This window comes from Neodiprion fabricii, chromosome 7 (assembly GCF_021155785.1).
Source record: "Neodiprion fabricii isolate iyNeoFabr1 chromosome 7, iyNeoFabr1.1, whole genome shotgun sequence".
Lineage (NCBI taxonomy): Eukaryota > Metazoa > Arthropoda > Insecta > Hymenoptera > Diprionidae > Neodiprion > Neodiprion fabricii.
In genome coordinates this window covers 5,633,094-5,652,609 of record NC_060245.1, presented here as the reverse complement: position 1 = coordinate 5,652,609, position 19,516 = coordinate 5,633,094, and the positions used below count along the sequence as shown (strand labels likewise).

Genomic DNA, 19,516 nt, shown 5'->3' with positions numbered 1-19,516 from the left:
GTTAAGGATAGAGGTGGGGGAATCCCCCGTGAGCGATCCAGAAGATCGTCGAGATCGGTACGATCAACGGCGCGTTACAAGCGTTTTCTCGAATATTGTTTATTATGCCAACGGCTAGGCGGAGATTTAACACCGCCTGGGATGGGACCGAAGGAAGGGAAAGAAACCCAGAAGCTAGCCGCCTCCGGGCAAGTGCGGCGGTTGCTCGGTCGGTAAAACAGTTTCGGACGGCGAACAGTCGCCCAGAGAAGTTGCGGCAAAGTCTACTTTCCTTTTCGCGTTCCATCCGCGCTACGATAAACTTTCGTCGATTTTCCTCGTTCATCTCACCGTCCGAGTCGCATCGCTACCGTCGTTTCAACCTTGTAGTTTTTCATGAAACTTTACGGCGCCGAGTCGATTGCGCCGAAGATCTTTCGCTTATGATTATAAAGACTCGGCCCCCTGCATCCGAACGTTGTTTACATGGCCGTTCCGGGGTAAAGATCGTAATATTTACAAGGCTGTGATACGTGGGGAAGAGGATAGAGTGAGAATAACCCCCATCGGTTTATTGCACGGCTCGCAACGACGTTGAATTATACGGATACAACCACTATTTATAAGTGCACCCGGGGCGCCGTTATTGTACGGATGGTTGCAGATCGGTGCTTTTAAATCATCCTCGTCATGCCAAAGTCGGAGCTTTCTTCCCAGAACACTCTGCGACCTTTGGCTTCATCATCTGTGAGTATGATAATTTACGTGCGATGATTGGAGAAATGAGATAAAAAAAAAAAGACCGAGGATCAGGATAAAAATTGTGTCATTATTTATGAAAAATGTCGCGCGAGGTGTTCCGACGATTTCTTACAAATTCCAATTTCGAAAGTCAGACTTGGGAAGTTTGTTCGGAAAAAAATGGACGCTTTTTATCAATTTCATTACCGGGTAGTCGGACATTTAGTATTTGTAAAATTGCATTTGTGTTCGCAAGCTGCGAAGAGAGCTTTCAAAATACAAGAATAGAAGATTTTGAAATTGTAAATGAATGTTTAGTTATTAAAGCTTCGTTTCGAATAGTTCAAAGATCGTTAAAAGTTTATTAGATACTTTCAATTTCTCGTTCTATTCGGAATTTTGTTTTTTCAAAACTTCACTGCCATTTTTTTTTTTTTATCACGTCATTGTTGAACACTCAATTTTACAACGTATGATATTGATTACGATTGACAAATGGGAATATCGAATCGTATATCGAAGAGAAGAGAATTCGTTTTTAGCAACTTTGTACAAATCATTATAATCTTCTGGATAAAATAAGCTATCGAAGAGTAAAATCGAACGAATTAATCTGCACTAGATTTTCATCCATTCTTAAGTATCATCTACATGTCGGTTGCCTCGAGTTGCGGTATTTATTTGAAGTAGATAGACGAGTAGGTGTAGATCCCTGTGACCTTGGCAAATCCCGGAACTGTATTTTTGATCGAAAATCTTTCGGCAGTATTAAAATTACAGACAAGTTGATCGTCAGGCTTAACTTATCGAAGAACCCAAATCTTATAAAACCCATAAAGCTTTTTTTGCCGTCAAGATTATTTATTATTCCAACGACGAATGTATTTCCAAACTCATGCCAGAACTTGAAAGTCAAAATAAAAACTAAGAGAGAATTAGCTCGAAATATGTCAATTCGATCCGTATCATTTTCAAGAATTGTCTTTGCAGTTGTTTACTGTATTGTCATCACATTGTGCGATCATTTGTTAGAATCGTGCGTAATTGGAGGTTTAATTATGAATTAGAACAAAGGTTGTGTGATAATTAAACATCGTCGTAAAACGTTGTCGAAATGATTTCAGACACTTTACAAAATACCCTGATCTATGACATTAGGGTAGTTCATTTTTTAATTTTTGTTTTTTCTTCAAGTTGAAACTTAAAAAGCTTGTAACAGATACAGAGAGAAAAATTATCGTAAAATCTGGAGGAGGTAGGGAAATATTTAGAGGCCGGTAACGATTGTTGTAATATTTTTTTATCTATTTTCACGTACACACCTTACGGAATTTTATATACGTATATTACTTTTTTTTTTCTGTATTCTGATCTAATTAATTATCCGAAAGATTAATCGTCTCGGAGAAATTTGGATAACAGTTTTTGTTACCGAAATAGGATCATCGCATCACCTTAACGTCCCCATTCCGTTTTCAATACTGATTTTTATGAACAATGAATGATTGAACCACGATGCCAAAAATCTAAACTAATATAATATACATATACAAGTCTGTAAGATGTGTGCATAAAAATAAATGAAAAATATTACAACAATTGGCAGCGAACTCTAAATATTTTCCTACTTCCTCCAGATTTTAGGAAAAATTTTTCTTCAAGCATTTGTCAAAAATTTTTCGAGTGAGCCTTGCTTAACTAAAAAAGTAAAGTCGCAATAACCAAAAAAGGATCGACAATAGCGACAACAATATTCAAACAGTTTTTTTAACGATGCCTGTTTTACTGAATTTTTCTAGTTACAATAACAAGTGAAATTTTTCTCAGTGTAAGCAGCTTTTGCGCATTTCGGTTCGGACTCTCTTGCTGCAGTTCCCAGCCGGTGCTTTGACGGCTATTCGGTACGCAGATATACGCATGCCGTCTGTCTCGACTATATATAATACTAAGCTATACAGAGCTTCATAGGTCAGTGGATTCTGCGCCAGACTGATTTAAATTCTCCGACGCACGCATCAAGATTGCGGGTTGTATAATTGCATTGGGGATTGTTTAAAAGGACACGAGCCAAAATTACTCGATGGAAAATTGGCCAACTCCTTTTTCAACTTTCGAACCGATTCCAAGCCGCGAAAGCCTTTGTTAGACCTGCAAGCGGTACGCGTTGATTTTAGCTCAAGGTTTCAGAAAATTTCATTGCCTAAACGTGTACGACTCGACTTTTAGTATAAATACAATCTTATTCGTCTATAACAAAGACAGACGACTGCAAGAGTTAAATTAGGCGATAATAGAATCGAATTCTGACCGCAGCCGCGCGGCGAGAAATCTGCAGGCTGGATACTGTCTTGCCATTTTTTCTTCGCAATCTCGCGTCTCTGGCAAAAATCGGTATTCGAAGGAAAAAGGAGAATTCAATTTTAACGATGCAAATAAAGCGGAAAAGATACGCGCCGATGATGAGCTACATTTAATTAAGGATGTATGAGGTCTACAGTCAAATTGAAAATACGTTGAAACAAAATAAGTGATGAAACAGAGTTTTAAATAGTTTCGTGTTTAGTTTAGTGTCATGGAGGATAAAATTTTAAAGCACTGAAATTCAACTGTGAATACCTCATTATTTTAAATACGTAATAGAAATCTCATTATTCTATTATTTATTCACCGAGAAATTCGTTTTACTTGTCCGATTTTAACGAGTAATCACCGATTCAACTCGTGAATGAATTCTCCACAGATCGTCCAAGTCGAACTTTGATTGAAAATAACGTATTTCTTAATGAATCACAAATTGATAATATTCTGTAAATTATTACGATTGTAAGTATTAGAATTTTTTTTTTTTTTTTTTTTTTTATTTGCGTCAATTGGCAAACTGAAGAACGAAATTGTTTCAGAGAATCTATAGGGAATTCATTCTGGAATAAAGTGCGCTATTTCTCAGTATAATTAAACTAATGATACGGATTTTTCGGTGAAAAAATAATGGAATAATGTTGTTTTTCTGACGACGTTAACAACGAGATGTTTACAACTGAAATCCAGTGTTGAAAACTTTTCATCAAAACACTCGTGAAAAAACGCGTAAAACATGCTCGCGTTATGTAAACCTCTCTTTTCGAGCATCAAGTACACTCAGGGTTAAAGTGACCTTGTTTCATTTTTGATGTGTTACCATTTCAAATATACGCCTCCGATCGGGGTGAAAAATTCAGGGGAATACTTTCACCATCGTAGAATGTGACGGTGCGGTTCAAAAGTATGAATTAATACAGAAAACAAATATTATTTAAGAAAAACTTCAAGTATTAGGTTAAATCACGTGACCTATTAACATCCTAAGCTACCGCCAGAGGGCGACGAGCGCGCGAATTTTGAATCTGTCTAATAGTTATTTTCGGTTAAAGTTGGGCAATATGGGTCCTGATGATCCAGTCTCATCAATATTTCATCTTTGATGTGTTACTATTTCAAATATACGCGTTCGATAATGGAGAAAAAAATCAGGGGAATACTTTCATCATCGTAGAATGTGACGGTGCGGTTTAAAAGTATGAATAAATTCAATAAAAAAAAAAAAATCATTTCAGAAAAACTTCAAGTATTAGGTTAAATCACATGACCTAGTAATATCTTGAACTACCGCCAGAGGGCGAAGAGCGCGCGAATTTTGAATCTGTCTAATAGTTATTTTCGGTTAAAGTTGCGCAATATGGGTTCTGATGATCCAGTCTCATCAATATTTCATCTTTGATGTGTTACCATTTCAAATATACGCGTTCGATAATGGAGAAAAAAATCAGGGGAATACTTTCATCATCGTAGAATATGACGGTGCGGTTTAAAAGTATGAATAAATTCAATAAAAAAAAAAATCATTTCAGAAAAACTTCAAGTATTAGGTTAAATCACGTGACCTAGTAATATCTTGAACTACCGCCAGAGGGCGAAGAGCGCGCGAATTTTGAATCTGTCTAATAGTTATTTTCGGTTAAAGTTGCGCAACATGGGTTCTGATGATCCAGTATATTCTCAAAGGGTTAAAGCGGCGATATTTATCCTAATTGACAGTCTTTAACCGACAGCTTTCGTTCCTCTGCAGGACGAACGTCGGCGAACAGGACGCTACATTGCCGGAGGAACAGCCCTCGCCGTTACTCTACTCGCTCTTCACCATGTCCTTATGCGTGGGTCATCCAGCCTCGCAGGAATTTTCGTACCGGCACTCATTATGACGATTTACGTTCTCTGGGTCCTCTACTCGGCCAGACGAGACAGGCAAAAAGTGAGTAACGTCGGCGTTGTTCCGTTTCACCGAATACGAAAGCTTCTTCGATGCAAAGATATTCGCAACGAGCTTGAGTCGTCGAACGAGGATCACCGCCTGAATCGGAAGTCAGGAGAAGAGGAAAAAATCTTTTATAAAATTATTGTCAATGTTATTCAAATTATTGACATCGTATTACAGCTTGTGTTATTACAATTCACTCGGATTCATTTCTATACAATATTCTTGGCAGGGATGTTGTTAATTTATTCCTGTTCACTATCGTTAGTCCAAATAACATTTCTTTATTTATTTCCTAAATTTTTATTCAAACGGATTTATTCTTCAATTAGGATGTATTGGGCGTACAAAAAGAAAAAACTTCAGCGACTTTATCCATAACTTGTGGACCGATTTGTTTGATGATGTGTTTGGTTTTCTCAAAATTTCTTTGGACTGTCTTTAAATTTCAAAACGTGGGTTTAAAATTGTCAACCCTCAAATCGATTGCCTCCTGCAATTATTTTTCCAATTCCACGTGCCTTCGACTAGCGGAATTTAATCTTCACGGTTACAAATTGCGGTTGCCGATAAGCTCACGATTAACCCTGAACAACATCTGGGAGATTGATCGAAACAATGCGTTTTCCCTCATAAATTGAATTCAATAAATATAGAAAAACGTTGAAGTAGGTCAGACATGTCGATTTATATACGCGAGAATGCGAGATTTGACCAATCGGACTACTTCGGTTCAACAAATAACGTTTCTTCGATTTTTAATAAACGGCTTTACGCCGTTGTTTAATTTATGTCAAATTATTTGACTGACAGACTGACCGATAAACAAATGTTGTTGCGACACGATTCGGATCAATCGTGGAGTTTCCATTGATTTCATACTTTATTTAATCCTATTTATAAACGTCGTAAATGCTGATATAGTATTTCTGTAGTAGTTCTGTTTTTTTTTTTTTTGTTTGTTCTGCTTTAGACGGAATATATTGTTACAGATAAATTAAACGCAACATCAGATAATCCAAATTCTTCTCCTCCGCGCGAATCGAAAAGTGTTCTTTACGAGGATAATCAATCAAGCAAGGGGAAAATTTGAATTTGTTTTGATTGTTCGTTGTTATTAAATAAACCCTTTACGACGAGGGAGAAAACGAGCAGAGGCAGAATATACGCGTAAAAGGCATAAATTCTTAAGGACGTGGTTTTATCCTCCCCTCGAAATATACGAATTTAAGGTAAAACTTTTACCTCATCAATCAGGAGGATGTTTCGAATAAAAAAAAAGTTGGAATTTTTTTTTTATTTTTCTTTCTTTTTTCAATAAATACAGTCAATTGAACCGAAACGTAAAAAAATAAACAAAGTACTTAAAACTGGCGATAGAATTCTAATTAAAAAGTTGCATCGATTGCCGTTATTGTAAAATAAAATTACATTAAAAAGTTGAAACAACTTGACGGACTCGTTTCACGCGCTTTTGAAGCTAAGCTTTTAGGAACAAAGAGTTTTTTTTTTTTTTTTCTTTAATCTCATTTACCGGACTACGAATTTCTGAAAAATTACAAAACTTTGCGAATAACTTGTAATCCTCCGAACTCATCAACAGAAATTTCTTTGAAATTTTTTTTTCATCACTTTTGCGAAGGGGTTGAAATGCGAATTAAATTTATACGAGGTTATTTTTTTTTTTTTTTGGCGCGCTCTCTCCTTTTACCCTTAATATTTCAAGCACCCTTATACCGCAACTTTATGCTCGGTTGACCGGCTGTTGGGCCACTTTTGTACGTATAATATTATTTAAATTCGCACCTGGCGCTGAGCACTTTGTACATGATTGATTGAGGATTTTATTTTTTTTTCCCCACTCAGACAAAAATTCATGCGACTAAAAGCAGGTTTCAAAATTACATTAATTACCGAACTTAATCGAGTAGAATTTACTCGAAGCAATTTTCATTCAACACTGCATGGGAAAATTGGGAAATCGCGAATTATAATTACAACAATGCAATTGTTGTATGGATAACTTCAAAGAGATCGCGTTATTCGATCGGTTTTCAAATGAAACAAGCTTCTCGGATTGCCAGTTTTTTTTTTTTTTTTTTCACAAACCAAGGCTCGTTCCGTTCGCAAATAAATTCTCTACTAACCGCCATAGTCAGATATTATTTCTTGTGAAAAAAAAAAAGAAGCATTTCGTAATGGATTTGTAATTTACTATTTGTAATCTACGATTACAATACTTTGGATTACGTTTAATGTTCTTCTGTTCTTCTTTTTTTGGACATCGCAATGGAACAGATGAAATTTTGTTAATTTCATTAAATTTTTTCGTTAAACTGGGCGAAATTTGCATTTATTCCGAATAAGCTTTTCGGACATGAAATTATTTTTAAAAAAATTTGACGACGATTCGTGCGACTGTAAAGTCGTCTCGGTCATTTGTAAAAGAGGATCGGATCAGGATTTTTACGAAATTTCATTAAATCTTCGTGTATTTGCCTGCATCTTTTGCGGGAGAATTTATTTATTCGATAAGTTATTACGCAGGTATTGTATAAATGTAATGCGTTTGTTACGCTTTCAAGGCACGCCATCTTTTTTCGTGTTCCAAGTATCTCAATTGTCCTTTGCCTTACGTGTATTGAAAACATCTCTGCGGTGGATTAAAAAAGTCGAGTCTCGAGTTGGTATCGCCGAAAAGTAGCAGCCTCGCTTTTTTATAAATTGGAATAAGGATTAAAGGGAGATAGATTCAAGAAAAAATCAGGATTGTACAGAGCCAGGCAGATGAAGGGATTGCGTTTATGTATATGTTATAATCTCCAACTCTTGAGGAATAATATGACAGGTATGTATGGGGAATTCCATACAAATCTGACCAACGTCTCAACTCCAACATTTTTTATTTTGTTTCAAATTTTTTCTACAATTGTCCCAATTCCGACGCACTACCCAGAATTTTTCAAATTTTTTATTCAATTGCTCAATAATTTATAAATATTTAAAGTGATTTTGAAAAAGACCTTTTTTACAATTCTCAAAAAATTCTCGTCATGATGGACGAATTTTCTTTCCAGTTTTTCCAGCGCTTTCGATTTTTTTGGTCAGCTAAAAGATTGTTTGAACGATTTGAAATTTCTGAAAAATTATCAAAACTTCTTTTTTTGTACAATTTTTGCACTTATGTAGTGATTTTCGTCGATTTTTTTTTTTTTTGGTATAATTTTTCTGATTTATTTTTTTTACCAGTTTCATAATGAAACCGGTCTAGAAATGTTTTAAGTGGAAAATGGAAGTCTTCAGAATCATTTGGGAATTTTCAGACCGTTTATTAAACAATGTTTCAGTTGAACAAAGAATTTGAGAGTTCGAAAAAAAGAAAGATGGAACAAAACCGGCGGATCATGGGCCCGGCTTTGAAATGTTTGGAAAAGAAAATACAGTTTTTGAGTATTTTAAAAAAGGTTCTATTCAAAATCACTGTCAATATCTATAAATAATTAACCAGTTGAATAAACAATCTGATAAAATTCGGGACGATGTGTCGAAGTTGGGGTAATTGCAGAAAAAATTTTCAACAAAATTGAAAATGGTGAGGGTCAGTTGGTTGTTGGATTAGCATGGAATTTCCTATATATACAATAAGATGAGAAGTTTGCGACTAATTGGTAGGTGAAGCCGCAACTTATTGCGGCTTTCCCATGTTGATTTCATTCGGTATAACGACTTGACGTATGCAATTATGGAATACCAATTAACAATAAGCCATTATTGATGCGGCAACTCAACTTGACGCGTATTTAGTCACAAGCAATCGATGATCACGAGTCCTCGATTCAAGGGGTATGACAATCTTACACAAGGGTAAATAAAGTTGAGGAAATTGTTTGTTACAGCTGAAAATCGTAGCTATAATTTATTTACAAAGATTGTAAATTGGCTGTGAATATCTCAATTATAAAAAAAAGCTGAGGATACTTGCGCTTAATTTGAAATCACAAAAATTAAAAATTCTCAAAAGAACTCTAGTCGATTTGACGATTTTTTTTAGTTCACGTAATAGATTTCAGCAAATTCTTCATCGTTGGATAAATTTCAATTCTTTTTTTCTTCTATCGTTGATTCAAATCAATTCCTGATCCAAGTGTGCGTAAAACTGACACATTTATCCAATATGTCACAGCCTAGGATTAGTTGAAAATATTATTACAGGTATAAAATTTGGAAACTGACGTGAGGATCTATGATAATTCAGGTGAAAGTGTTATTACACCCGGCTTTACCGCTGTCTAATATTTTGAATTCAATTTTCCTGCTTAACGGCTAACGAAAGGGGATTTACACCGCGTGTAAACACACCCTCAATCCCACGCAAAGACGCTCCCTTTACCTCTGCTTTACCGCAGCCCCGAGTTACGTGTCAAGATTAATTTGGGATGGGATGATTAAAATACGCATTCAGTTGACACCGAGGTGAAATTTTTCTTTTTTTTTTTCCTTTACCATATCCGAAATATACAATTCTAGGATGAAAAATTGAAATTCGTGTTTTATTTTTCTCTAATTATTGCGATAATTTGACGTCGAGGTCAATTGTTTGAAAAAAAAAATTGCGGCAGATTAAACAGTCCTATATACACCGAGAAAAGAGTTTATTTATTGTTAAAAAAAAAAAAAACGTTACTTGAGCCAAATAACGATGGATAAAATTTTGCGAATAGTTAAAAAATCGTATTTCGTTTGAATAAAATTTGATAATAATAACGAAACATTTGTTTCACCGTATCCAAATATACGTTTTTTAACGGTAAATAAAATCTTTTCAAAAATGTGAAAATTTAGTACCGAATAGTCGGGTGAGTAACACTGACAAATTTTTCTCCGCAATTTGAACGATGTTTGAATCGTTGTAATTGCAACTATACTTGTGTTGCAGAAATTTTTTTACTAGGAGATTTTTTCACAATATAGAAACGATCTTGTGGGACAAGATTTTCATCCCACACAGTCGCGTTGCACGATCTTAGAACCCTTTAGTGATAAGAATTCGATGAATCGGGAAAACCGCTTTCCACATTCGATTGAAGCTTGTTTCATTCTGGGTTCATTGATATTGACATAAAAGGTGTTATAAAATTCTGGAAAAAACAAATTTCTCCAAGAAGAAAAAGCCGCGTCTTTTGCTATTTTCCTATTGAATAGATCCAAGGTACGTACATATATATACATATAACGGAAGGACGCATTCTTTCATCTCGGCGTCGTCGGCATTGATTTTCCTTAGTGCTCACTTAACGATCCTGCCATGAGGCTTCTTTGTTTGTCAAGTATCATAAACAACGTGACAAAAGCTACAGGTGATGTTTTCGGCACGAGCACTTTAGCCTCTAACCACGGTATGATCTCCACGTGATACACGTGTAGAGTTCTCAAAGTTTCGGTCCGAATTTCTCTTCGTATAACGACGTCGAGTCCGCTTCTATGAAACCAAATTTCGGCCAACTTTTTAGTGCGAAAATTTGAATCTGGCTAATATTTTCTCGATATCTCGAATTTTATGAATATTTTCTATATCCCCGGAATATTTGTACCGATTAAATGACGATTTTTTTTTTTTTTTATTCTTTATTGTTTAAATCACATGTTTTATCTCGATTTGAAAATTTAACGATACGCACCGAAACGTCCACTTTTTTTTATCCATGCACTGTGAAATAAAAACAATATATTTTTGTCCTTTTGTATAGACGGGAGTAAAGTTAAAGAAAAAACGAGTTTATTTTTGTTACCGATTGTTCCTAAGGATTTACTATTAAATAAATTACACATTCGGAAAGGTAGGACTTTTTTTCTTCACACTCATTCATCACTCCGCGACTATTTTCATAAAAGGGTCAAGTCGGATTCAAGTGAACTAGAGTTTGAATCGTTCTAATTGTTTAAACTGGAAATGAAGATAATTTTTCGTCAAGTTCAGTCCAATTCCTTGTTCCATATATATGTACATATATATTTTTATTATTATTGAAATGAAATTTTACTTCCCGGATTAATTGTACGCTTTAATAATATAATAGAAAAATTTTCACCATCTTAGGTAAAAGCTTTATCACATGGTGATGAGTACATTGATCGTTTGGTCTGATAGATTGACTGAAAGTTTGCACCCACATGTGTGAAAGATCGTTGAATGATATTTAAAAAAGATAATCGATTCCGATTGCAAAACAATTGTAAAATATTGTTGGAATCACAATGTTACCGATGCAGAGAGTATTTCATTATAAGTCTGAGCGCATTATTGCGAATAGGTTTGTTTGTGAAAATTGTTCTTTTTTTTTTTTCTGCAAAATCTGAATACGATCGCAGCTCGTGTTGAGCTTTCAAAGATTCTTCCATCATCGTTTGAATTCGAAACAAACTTTGAGCGCGATGATTCACACCGGTGTGTAAATATTGAGCGTAATACGTAATATACAGTTGTTGAGAAATTGAACTTGAAGATTTTAGTTCCGGAAACATATTATTATCAGCTCCACTACGTGGCCGTTACTTGGGACAATTGAAGAGGAGAGCTAAAAAAGGCCATAAGTGCCTTTTTGATAAAAAAAAAAATAAAAAATCTTGCACTTATTGCCATTTTTAATTCTCCACGTTCAGGCACTTGAAAACTTATTTTTAATTGCTCTCTTTGTAATAAAAACATCTGTAAGTGCTTTCATTGTTTGAGAAAAAATTGCACTTACAGCTTTTTTTAATTCTCCTCATTGATATAAAAAAAAAGCCGTAAGTGCTTTCATAGTTTGAAAAGAAATTTCACTTATGGCCTTTTTTAATTCTCCACTTCAGACACTTACAGCTTTTTTCAATTCTCCTCTACTACATAAAAGAGCCGTAAGTGCTTTCGTAATTTGAGAAAAAATTGCACTTATGGCCTTTTTGAAGTCTCCTTTTCCGGCATTTACAGCCTCTTCTAATTCTCCTCTTTAAAATACGAAAACCTGTAAGTGATATTTTAATTTGAAAAAAAAAACACCATTTTCAATTCTCCACTTCAGGCACTTACAGCTTTTTCTTTAATTCTCGTCGTTGATATAAAAAAAAGCCGTAAGTGCTTTCATAGTTTGAAAAGAAATTCCACTTATGGCCTTTTTTAATTCTCCACTTCAGACACTTACAGCTTTTTTCAATTCTCCTCTACTACATAAAGGAGCCGTAAGTGCATTCATAATTTGAGAAAAAAATTGCACTTATGAATTCTGCTAATTCTCCAATCCAGGCACTTACAGCTTCCTTTTAATTCCCCTCATTGAAATAAGAAAAGCCATAAGTGCCTTTTTAATGTGAAAAAAATTGCACACCTAGCCTTCTTCGATTCTCCTCTTCAATTGTAACCGTCGTTACACTCGCGGTTTCATACGTAATACATCCATGATCCGAATACGAGACGAAACGACGCAGATCGGGAGTAATAAATTTCGCATCTTGTTTCAGGCAGCGAGACGTGCCTCCGCCATGGAATTGGCGAACGTGGTCAACAACGCTCCGATGCCCATAAATAACGTGGACCACGTTACAACGACGAACGAGTTGCGGAAACCGCTTCAGGACGTTACGTAACGTCGACTGATCATTGAACGGAAAATGATTTTCTTCTTTTTTCTACTCACCTGATAAAATATTAACGCTTTCAAGTGGCGCGTACGTTTTTTTACGCGATTAAAATTGATTTTTCATTTATAAGTGTTGATCTCTGTGAAGTTGTTTTTCATATTTTCATTTTCTTTCCTTTTCTTTTCACGTTAAGGAAAATCGTTCCACAAAATTGTATATAATAATTGTATATACATATATGTGTGTGTATAGATGACATTGTCTCACGTTTTCGATTAATCATATGTAATTATTATACAGCCGTGCGGGACAGATCAAAGTTTATTATATACTATAAATTATGTAGACGAAAATTTATAAAATTAATAATGCAAATTTGACAACGCTTTAATGTATAGGGGGGAAAAAAAAAACTGTTATAGAATCGAAACTCTTGCGGTTTAATAATATGAGCGTGCCGGATGCCTGAAGTGTTTAAAATAAAACCGTAGGAGTTGATAAATTAGCCGAATACATAACTGATGGGATCGTAAAAAGATCGATAGTTATAACAGATGTTCCGTTATATAGATCTATATATATATACATATTTTTTTCTTTCCTTCCATGCCTTTCTGGTAAACGATGGGGAAGAAAATCGTGTAGTAAAATTATTTTTTGCTGTCGGATTATTTATGGCGAGATGAAATAAATTGCGGTTCATGTTAAAGTCAAGGTTAGCCGGAAATTCTTGTCGATATGACAATGCTCGTATGATAATCTTATTGTCTTCAGATAATTGAAAGAAAGGAAGAAAGCAGAAAAAACTTGTTACGTATACCGACAATCAAATATAGACCGTATAAACAAATCGAAAATCACGCATGTTTTTATACGAGAATAAGTTGCGAATGATGAAGAGTCAGGGGAAATGTAAAGAAACATCAACTGAGAAGGAAAATTTATTCCCATCTCCGACAGTTATAATAGGTTTATGTTTTTCGCGATATTAAAACGTTTGTTTATTTTTACACCAAGTTCAATATTGTGGCAAGGCTTTCATTCACTTATTGCCGCTTTTACTCACCGCTCACTTATAATACATTTTCACCTCACGTAAATGCTCTGCGTGTAATGAGCCTAAATGGGGCAAACAAGAATTCGAGCTCGAGGGTGAGAAGCATTCTTGTCGTGCCGAGAATAACACGATTCATCGCCAGCTAATCAGTGTTCACAAGCTGCGGTTTCACCTGCGTCAACAATTCGACTAAACGTTATGCCAAGGACACGTGACCCAATTTTTATTATTAAATAAGGGTTCGAAAATGCAAGTGGTGCAAGTCAGTTTGACCTGCTTTTTCGTGACAAAGGAATTTGCATTTTAGATCACTAGAAATTCTGGTGGCAGGAATAAATTATATTACTTTTCTTTGTTCTATGTCTTAACAGTAGTTGAAAATTACCGTTTAAAAAACATTGAGTCTGTATTGAAACCGGAATGAATTACCAAGGTCTTAATTGACTTGCACCATTTACATTCTCAACCCCCGAACTACGACCACTCGGTGCGCATCGAACTTGTTGATAACCGTCCTAATTTGTCAAAAGTTTGTTTCCTTTTACAGGCCGAAGTAATCCTCTCTGGACAACAATTCGCGAGATATTGCGAAAACATGATTGGACTGTAAAAACGGCAAACATCACAGCCGTGTGTAATTAAATTCCTGAAGATGGTTCTCCGGATGTTGTTAACTCCGCTGGTTTATCACCGTGTATTCAATTCTTCCGAATGACTTTTTACCAAGGCAATACGCAACGTCTGGTACAAATTATTACGATTCCAGGCTTTTGGACTTTGGCAATGGAAAATGAGTCAAGGATTTTTTCAAGGAAACTTGAGGCTCCTCCCTCTGTCAAGTCAAGATTAAGCTGCGGACTGGGCTGATTTGATTACCTATTCATGAGACAAGTGTCGTAAGTGGCCTAGATTCGGAAATGAATCGCGAGTCGAGCGAGTTGTACATGAGTTAATTTAATTCAAACCCACGTGTGTGTGAGTTTGAATTATAATATTTCACGTAACGATCAGAATTTTGTCACGGGTTTCAGACAATTCAATTTCAAACTGAACGATGACTCTGCTCTTCTTATTCTTCTTCTTCTTCTTCTTCTTCCCATAGGCAAGAAACGCATCGATCACTTAACTGCACCTCCTATTCTATCATCCCACATGACGTGGATGTCTCGGGATACTTTTTACTCTCCAATTGTGGGTGGCAGTATTTTCAGTCGCGAAATAACAGCTAGTGCGAGTCGTTTTGAAAAATGAATTTCGTCTCCAGTCAAGTGAAATTTATAAAAATAACTCGCAGTATAATCGTGGGAAAGAAATTCCGTCAGCGGAGATTCTTCGGTAAAGAGACAAACTTTTTACCATCCTTGCATGGTCTGCTATTGTCTTGAAAATAAGTTTAGTCTAGCTGGTTTCAGTGGCAGCAACGGCTGTCTCATCGAGAAAAGGAATTGTTTTTCACATGGATTCGAAAAAAAGTTTCTGGGCCGTCTCGAATCGCGTTTGGAGTTGACGTTCGTGTGCACTGTGAAAAAAGTCAAATGGTACACGTTTGTAAGTTGTTTTCACGACTCGCTGTTACTTTTGATTGATTCTGCAGCTCCTTCTCACCTTTCATCGCACTTTGCGAATAGTAGGTATAATATATCAGTTAAAATATATGGGAGGAAAACTTTTCGGGTTGCGTTTATCATTTTCGGTGTAAATTATGTAACAGCTGCCGATGCAATTAACGCACTTTTTGCAAGCTCCCGCATACGCGTTGCGGAATTTTTTTGTAAACTTATAGGCATCGCGGTATTACGACGTAATTCGGCAAAACTCCGCCTCGTGTCAGCGTCGAAAGTCTGGGGAGTAATTCATCTGCAGAAAAAGAAAAAAAAAAAAAATCCTCACCGGGCACATGTGTTCCATGAGCTTAAGTCCGTAAGCTCCGTTGCTACGATTTATTAGACGCGCTCCAACTCTTGACACTTGTGTTAGACCGGTTACTCATGCTGCCCTCATCTTTTTTATCCTAATCAAATCTTGGAGGATTTACCATGTAAGGTGAGAGTAAAGCGAATCAAAAGAAGTAATCATCGTTGGACGGATTATCTCCCTCTTTCTTGGTATTATACGTGCAACTTGTAGTCAGGGCGAATTGAAAAGAGCATTTCTCTCCGCTTAATGAGGTTCGTCTCAATGCGGTCACCGGTGCTGCGCAGTTGATAGAAATTCAATTTTAACTATCTTCGTTTGAAAATTTTTCAATTTTTCCCTTCGTAACTGATCATCGAATTACTGCATAGGTGTTCATTACTGTTATCTGCACAGCTGACTGTTATTGGTCACGTGTAGGAAAAGTTTATCTTCTTCTTTTTCCTAATCTAGATTCTGAAGAAATTTTTTCAAGTGTTATCCGCAAAAGCGATGCAATGTTTCTTAGTGGAAAAAAAATTCGATCTAATTCACATCGTATATCGTGAAGACAATCAAGTTTCAAGCAGTAGGATAGATTATGCTGCGTGTTTTCGAGTGAACGCTGCGATATGTTGGATTGCCTACCACTGAGGGGAACAAATATCGGTAAAACAGACCTATCCAGTTACCGATCACTATAACGTGACTACGGAACGCGATCACTGAACGCATCAGCATAGTTTATGAACAATAAAACTACTGTTTGGTCAAATCCACATAACTTGGCAATACAGGCAAGTTCTCGGATTACTCGGTAGGCCTGTTTTATCGATGTTTGTTCCCCTTAGTGGTAGGCAACCTAACATACTGCGGCGTTTACTCCAAAACATCTTGTGTAAATGATGAGATTGAAATCATATGTGCATTATAATTCCTGCAGGTGATCGTATCGAGGCTTTAAAATCCGAAATTTGGGATTTTCACTCTATGAAGGAGGGTTTCAACATGTCTACGGAATATTACAAGAATCTGCATAAATTTAATCACGATTATTCCTTTCGCTCAGCCGTGGCTGCGTGACGGATAATGGGTATAACAACGTGTCGTCCAAGCCTTTGGAAGTAAAAGCAATTCAACAGTTTTAAGATGCTCGTCCTACGGCTTGCAGAATCGTTTGTCGAATCTTGCGGGCTTTGCCGAATCCAGCCCTTGTTAAGCCTCAGCTAATCCCAGCTGCGCGGTCTCTTCCTACTTTGGCAAAGCTTCCATGTTCACCCTGTCGGTGTAAAAAGGTCATCCTGACGTCTCGTGAACGGTTCGCCCCTCGAGTCTCGATAGAAACACGTCGAATGTACGATAAAGTTTTTTGCGAATTTTTAAACGCCTTGGCAAAGTTTTACAGTGAACTCAGAAATGCATAAACGAGTTCTTCTCACAGTACAAACGCGACTGGAATTTCCGAACTGCTTAAAAATACTTTGAGAAATATCTGCTGGATGGAAAGAAAATTTTCCATCAGCCCGAATGGTCGAATTTCAAAACGATTATAGAATTATAACAAAGATTATGAAGGTAATTGTGCTCATTTTTTCAGTCTTTTAAGCTCAAGTGATTTACGAAAACTTTTCATGGGCAATTGGAATCACTCGGAATTCCGCAGACCATTATTTAGAATTTTCAAACCATTCGAAGTACCCTTGAGATTCGAGACATAACGATGAATCTAAATTTTCATCGCGGGGAATTTCCATCCGGCATTTTTTCCGGATGGCAAACCTGCAGTGTAATCTTGAGAGCAAATTGAGCACACACATTCCAGACAAATAACGTTATTCTTCTACGTTTTATATGCAAATCACGTGCAGAATCTGCATGCCTAATGATTCACAGTGCCTTCTTTGTGTCCTCGTGATGTACAAAAAGAGGTATGACAATCAGCAGTAAAAAAAATATATTTTACTGAATTAGTCCTGACCTGTTTTAAGAAGAAGGTGATGTAATGAAAAAGAAGTAAGCAAATTACATGTTACACATTTTTTCACTCCCGAGTCACGAAAAACTTTGAAATTTTGGTTATTGGTACAAGAGTTTGCAGTGGCATCATATTGCATTATGCGACTAACTATTTGAAAGTGCAATTTGACATGGGAAATAATGGAAATTAATCAATATCTTAGATTAAATGATATCAAAATTGCAGCTGAAATTGATTTTGAATTTTTATTCAGGTAAAAATTGTAACGCAAATAGCTTTTTACGAATACCAATTTCTGACTTTATTTGAGCAAATATCTATAAAATCTTTATGAATACAATCAGCCGTATAGACGGGGAACAGAATACATGTTTCATGAAACTTGATTGATACAGTTAAAATTTCACGGCAAACGAAAAAGTCTGGAGGCGTTTCACACACGTGCCCCATTAATAATGGATGGACTCCCACTGCCTGAATCCAAAGTCAGGAAGCGAGTAAAAAAAAAACTGTGAGAAAAATCTTCAACAATTCTATTCACCAGAATGTTAATGAACGCGAATGAAAAAACATCCCTACCATCTGATGGAAATGAATTGAAGCAAATCAGAATATTACGACTAATAACCCGTCCGATTTTACACCTAGAGGTAGGACCCGAAAATTTTCTAAAAATAAAAAATCTTTCGTAAAAGTTATTTAGTCTTACAAAATCTTCTCCTCAAATCTCTTCGTTCGATCTGAAGAAAAAATGTATTCAAAGTACACAAAGTTTTGCTCTAATAGAAAGCAAAAGAAGAAAAAAATTACATCTAAAGGAGATTTCATGAAAATCGAAAGTAGTCTGTTTTTGAGAAAAAAATAAAAAAAAATGGACAAAAAATGTTTCCTTCAAATTCACGTCATCGCGAAGATTTTTGTCTTAATGATTTTTTCGTACGACTGACGGATGTTGGGATATAAATTATTGCAAAAAATTAGACAACTTTTTAACCAGTGGTCAAAAAAATCTGAAATAATTCAGGGGTTACTTTTTCAATCTCCAAAATACTTTACCAAAGTTCAAGTAAAATTGGACATGGCGAGGCTTGGCGGTAAGTCGAGTTGGCACGGAATGTCCCATATACTATAACTGTCGTGAAAACGTGTACATTTTAATTGGCTAACTTCACAGCCATCGCGCAAGGGTTTAGGATTAAGACAAAGATCTGTAGTTTGAATGAAATTTTTATTCATTTATTTGGAATCACTTTGGGGTGCAGTCACGTCGAAATTCTAAAAAGTTATACAAAAAAAAATATATATATGTATATAATAATAATAATAAATAAACCATCCTAATAATAATGTTACGTAGCGCGAGCATGTTTTACGCGTCTTTTCCGTGCACACAGTACCCGTTTCTACTTTAAGTCCCAAGAGTTGAAAGTTGTCTTTTCCGTGCTGTGCGCATGCGCTGTCGCAAAGAAATCCGACATTACGCAATCCTAACCTCAATTCGGTGCTTGGTGAAAAAACGTGTAACATACTCTCGTTACCTAAAGAATCTTGTTTAACTACAAGGCAACGGTGATTAAAAGTGGTCTTTTCTGCGCTGCGCGCATCCGCCGTTTCGAAAAGACTGACATTACGCAATCCTAACCTCAATTTGGTGCTTGGTGAAAATACGCGTAACATACTCTCGTTACGTAAAGAATCGTGTGTAATAAGAAGGCAACGGGTGTTTTTACCTCGCGTATTCGCAACACATATTTATCTACGGCTCATATTGCAAACTTAAGCATGGCCCGAAAAGAGCGAGTTTGCTTCCTTGTTACACAACATACTATTAACGGTACAATTGAAGAACGGTCCGATGTACGAAACTCCGTATATACATATATATATACATATGTATATTTCGGGCAAAGAAATAACCCCCTGGAACTTTCAGAGTTCCCGCTGTGTGGCCGGAGGGTCGAGG

At 36.1% G+C, this 19,516-nt stretch overlaps 1 protein-coding gene across 1 annotated transcript; it reads left to right on the top strand.

The window, feature by feature from the left end:
* The first annotated feature begins 210 nt into the window (after positions 1 to 210).
* Positions 211 to 12,749, top strand: LOC124186886. Its single transcript, XM_046578975.1, has 3 exons — positions 211 to 726; positions 4,826 to 5,008; positions 12,506 to 12,749. Exons 1-3 carry the CDS (start codon positions 670 to 672, stop codon positions 12,629 to 12,631), a joined length of 366 nt encoding a protein of 121 aa, XP_046434931.1. The 5' UTR covers positions 211 to 669; the 3' UTR covers positions 12,632 to 12,749.
* Positions 12,750 to 19,516: the final 6,767 nt, after the last annotated feature.

Coding starts and splice junctions, on each gene's coding strand:
- LOC124186886 (XM_046578975.1), top strand. CDS start 670: ATGCCAAAGTCGGAGCTTTCTTCCCAGAACACTCTGCGACCTTTGGCT. Junction 727..4,825: donor GACCTTTGGCTTCATCATCT/GTGAGTATGATA, acceptor GTTCCTCTGCAG/GACGAACGTCGGCGAACAGG. Junction 5,009..12,505: donor CCAGACGAGACAGGCAAAAA/GTGAGTAACGTC, acceptor ATCTTGTTTCAG/GCAGCGAGACGTGCCTCCGC.